The following is a 4,375-nucleotide window of genomic DNA, read 5'->3' on the forward strand; positions in this document are numbered from 1 at the left end:
CGACCTGGGCCATCAACTCTACTACCTGAACCTGTGGTGGAACACAGCCAGCACAGAGATCCGGACCATCAACTCTCCCACCTGAACCTGCCGTGGAGGAACACAGCCAACAGACCAACCCAGACCATCAACTCTACTACCTGAACCTGCTGTTGTAGAACACAGCCAACAGAACGACCCATGGTCCATATCACTGTGCCCAGTAAGTAGTTATGGGCTATAGAGTAGAATAGGACTATTCCACAGTACGTAGGCCAAGGCTTTAGAGTAGAATAGTACTATTCCACAGTACATAGGCCTAGGCTTTAGAGTAGAATAGGACTATTCCACAGTACATAGGCCTAGGCTTTAGAGTAGAATAGGACTATTCCACAGTACATAGGCCTAGGCTTTAGAGTAGAATAGGAGAATTCATTCGTATTTGTAAAGTGTTGGTGCTGAATTAAGAATGAAAGCTATAAGCCATATCTGGATGTTGGTTGTTGGGGCGGCAGGTAGCCTAGTGTTTAAAGTATTGTACTAGTAACCGAAAGGTTGCAAGATCAACTCCTTGAGCTGACAAGGTAAAGATCTGTCATTCAGCCCCTGAACAAGGCAGTTAAACCACTGTTCCTAGGCCGTCATTGAAAATAAGAATTTGTTCTTAACTGACTTGCCTAGTTAAATAAAAGGTAAAAAAAAATAGGGTGCAATTTTAGCAAAACATGGGTAAGCTTAGATTAAATAGAGTGTAGATTATTCAAGCAATTTATTTGCTGATCAAATCACCATTTTAAGAGAAGACATTATCATACTGGCTGTTGCTACTTGTAAGCTGACTGATGAAGTCCTTATGATCCACACATTGCTAACTCTGTCTCTCTCCTTTCAGGTTTTACGCATCAACGGAGCAAGCGTTTGTGTTTGTCTGTGCATGCATAGACCTGGAGCGCAGGTGTGCGGAACCAGCTCAGCCATGACATTCCTCCGCAGGTTGCAATGGAACGACTCCTCCGTTGTAATCCATCCTCCAGGGTTCTACATCATCGGCTTCACCTCCCTGCCCTTTGTCAACCTCTACTTCATCTTCCTCGCTTTCGTTTACGTGGTGTCAGTCGTGTTCAACACATTTGTGATCTATATAATCATGGTGGACCATCGCCTCCACAACCCCAAGTTTATGGCGGTTGGTAACCTCGCGGTGGTTGATCTGGTGCTGAATACTTGCATTATTCCCGGTATGCTAAAGGCATTTCTTGCTAAGAACAATTTTGTGCCGTTTAATCTGTGTATGGTACAGATGTATGTGTATTATTCCTTCATATCGATGGAATCGTTCTCCATCGCCGTGCTCGCCTATGACCGTATGATCGCCATATGTTTCCCTCTGAGGCACGGCTCCATCAACACCATGACGAGTATGTCGTGTATTCTTGGTGTCATCTGGTGCTTCTGTCTTGGTATACAGATATTCAGCACAGCCATTATGACCAGGCTGTCCTACTGCGATTCCGTTAATGTCTACAGCTATTTCTGTGATTACGCACCAGTGTTTCGGCTGGCATGTAACGACAACACCCTGCAATGGGCTGTGGCTTCAGTTCTGAGCCTGGTTATCCTCCTCGGCCCACTGTCCTTCATCATTCTGTCATACATGAGTATTCTAATCGCTGTGTTCAGGATGAAAAGCGTTGAGAGTCGTGTGAAAGCGCTGGCCACCTGCACTGAGCACCTCATTCTAGTGGCAGTATTCTTCTTTCCGGTTCTGATTATTTTCATGGTTGGGTTATTAGCGCGCATCAAACCAGACCCTGACCTGCGCGTACTGAGCCTGTCGCTGGCCTCGTGCATTCCGCCCTGTCTCAACCCCATCGTCTACTCTCTGAAAACTAAAGAGATCAAGAGCAAAGTGCTCACCATGTTCAGGAGAATTAAAGTTCAAGTAGTTAACGATTGATCTTTACGCATAGGTTGCTGCATAGGTTGCTACATAGGTTGCTACATGGGTTGCTACATGCGCAGTGGCGGTTCTAGCTTGTATGGCTTCCTGGGCGAACCCCCCCCCCCCCCCCCCCATTCTGCACCAACTGTAATTTTTATTCAAACATTTGGAACAACACAAATAAATAATCACAACATTTAAAACTATATAAATAGAAATAGAAAAATAAGACTCATAAACATAAATAATAATGAACAAAGACAAATAGAAACAAATGTGTTGATTTGGCACTGGAGCATCAATACATTACCCATCCCCCAACACCGTCAACCAAGAGTCAAGACTACATTACCCATCCCCCAACACCGTCAACCAAGTGTCAAGACTACATTACCCATCCCCCAACACCGTCAACAAAGAGTCAAGACTAAACCAATTAACTTTGGTGGTGTGCAGACTGGTTTTATATTGTTCTTAACAATTTCACACAAACCAGAGAAAAATGCAAAAATATGTCTGTGAAATTATATATTCACAGTATTATGAATGAATTGTTGTTTATTTGGTAGCATTTCACAGTGTGACTGATTTGACTAATTACATTAATACTGTACAAAGTTAGAGGTGTGCTAATTGATAGATTCCCCGTTCCCGAAGGTGACATGATGTCATTGATGTAACGTGCAAATGAGCAATAGAAAACCAATTGCGCAAATGTCACCATTACGATTGTTTTTGTGAGGACGCCCCAGTACCGCCCCCGACAAGATGCTGCCCTGAGCGGCTGCCCATACCTCGCCTATACCTAAATCCACCACCGTTTGTGCGTAAAGTCAAGGGTGTTGAAATGGAGAGACATACATGTAACTAATACATAACTTATCTTGTCCCGTTGAATATTAAATATAAAGCACTTGGCATTTTCATCTTTTAAATAGGAGTTCATAACGAGTGAATGACGTGTTTTGTTTTTAATATTTTCATTGATGATTGTGTCCATCTATTTTTGAACACAGAGGTATCACAGAAATTATTATCAATGACTTACATTTCCTTTTCAGCTTTCCTACAAGACAGAGGTGGCTAGTGGAATACGTTATAGGAGGATGGGCTCATTGTAATGGCTGAAATGGAAAAAATAGAATGGTATTAATCACATCAAACTTTTGTTTGAGTCTATCCTATTAATTCCATTCCAGTCAGCCCGTCCTCCTATAGCTTGACTACACGTTCTGCAATAACTCCATATTTGCACTTCCTCACCCTGTGTCATCAACCAACCAAACAATATTCCCAACATCCATTTTCTAGTAAAAAACAGAAAATCAAACACATACTGTATCTCTGTACTGTATCTCTTATCATCATCCTAATCCTATGTCATCAACCAAATGTAATCCCTTGAAATGGGCATGGTAGGCTCTATAACCGACTGAATATTCCCAACATCTTCTAGTAATAAAGCAGAAAACCAAACACATACTGTATCTCTGTAATGTTTTACTTTGAGTGCTTCAACAGGTTTAATAAAGCTACCTGGTTGATCCTGTTCTTTTATCAATATGTTCTCAATATTTGTCACTGTGTTTTTACCTGTTTAAGTCCTGATCTGTAAAGCTCACTGGACTGCAATATATTCTAAGAAAGATGGTAAAGAAATAAAGTCTATTATTATTATTGTCATCATGCTTTGTGAAATACAAGCCTTGGCACAAACTGCAGGGTTAGAAACAAGCTCATTTTAGGAGTATAGTCAAATATCAGTTTGCAAACAATGTTAACTTCTTTTAATGTTAATAAACCCTCCATAAAAACATGGTATTTTTTTTTGCTTTCTTGAGTAACGCAGCTCATAAATGCAGGTGTTTCAGCCTAGCGCAGTACTTGCTGTGGTGGTGGGGCAGCCAGTGGAAAAATACTGAGCGTAGTTGTTGGTAATGTTCTCTAGTTGCGCCGTGATTGGCTCAGTGTTCTGTCACTCGTGGGGACAATGTGTCACTGCCAAATCTAAGGGTAGAGCTTGAAAATTCAAGCTCCTTGGGTGCTGAATTAGAGTGCTTTGTATGTGTATTCATTTTTGTAAATGTGTTTGATCAAAATATAACCTTTTTATATTCCTAATAGTTTAGGCCAGTATTCATGGGCCTACCTATTACCGTGGTAGCTGACAGATCCATAGCTGTTGTTCAGGTAGTGTCTGGGGTGTAATTGCAATATGAGCTGTTTCTCTTGTGGACACACATGAGAGACACACCCCAGCCGCATTTGAATTTAAACAGTGATAGAATTTTTAGGTTCTATCAATTATAGAAATAGTTGAATAACATTCACATTTTTTGTATCGTTATATGAGAACATAACCCACAAAAGCCCCCGAGCTACAACATTGTGCATTCCAGTGTTCCAGTGTTTAAACGTGACGTAATCTTGGCCTCAATTCACCATTTCAAACCT

At 41.3% G+C, this 4,375-nt stretch overlaps 1 protein-coding gene across 1 annotated transcript; it reads left to right on the forward strand.

Moving 5' to 3' along the window:
* The first annotated feature begins 774 nt into the window (after positions 1 to 774).
* LOC110509387 (olfactory receptor 2AT4-like) lies at positions 775 to 1,936 on the forward strand. The gene has a single exon (XM_021590284.3). The coding sequence runs from the start codon at positions 833 to 835 to the stop codon at positions 1,934 to 1,936; it is 1,104 nt and encodes a 367-aa protein (XP_021445959.3). The 5' UTR covers positions 775 to 832.
* The last annotated feature ends 2,439 nt before the right edge of the window (positions 1,937 to 4,375 follow it).

The sequence above is a fragment of the Oncorhynchus mykiss genome, chromosome 29 (genome assembly GCF_057628025.1).
Source record: "Oncorhynchus mykiss isolate SJ-2025 chromosome 29, ASM5762802v1, whole genome shotgun sequence".
NCBI classification, from domain to species: Eukaryota; Metazoa; Chordata; class Actinopteri; order Salmoniformes; family Salmonidae; genus Oncorhynchus; species Oncorhynchus mykiss.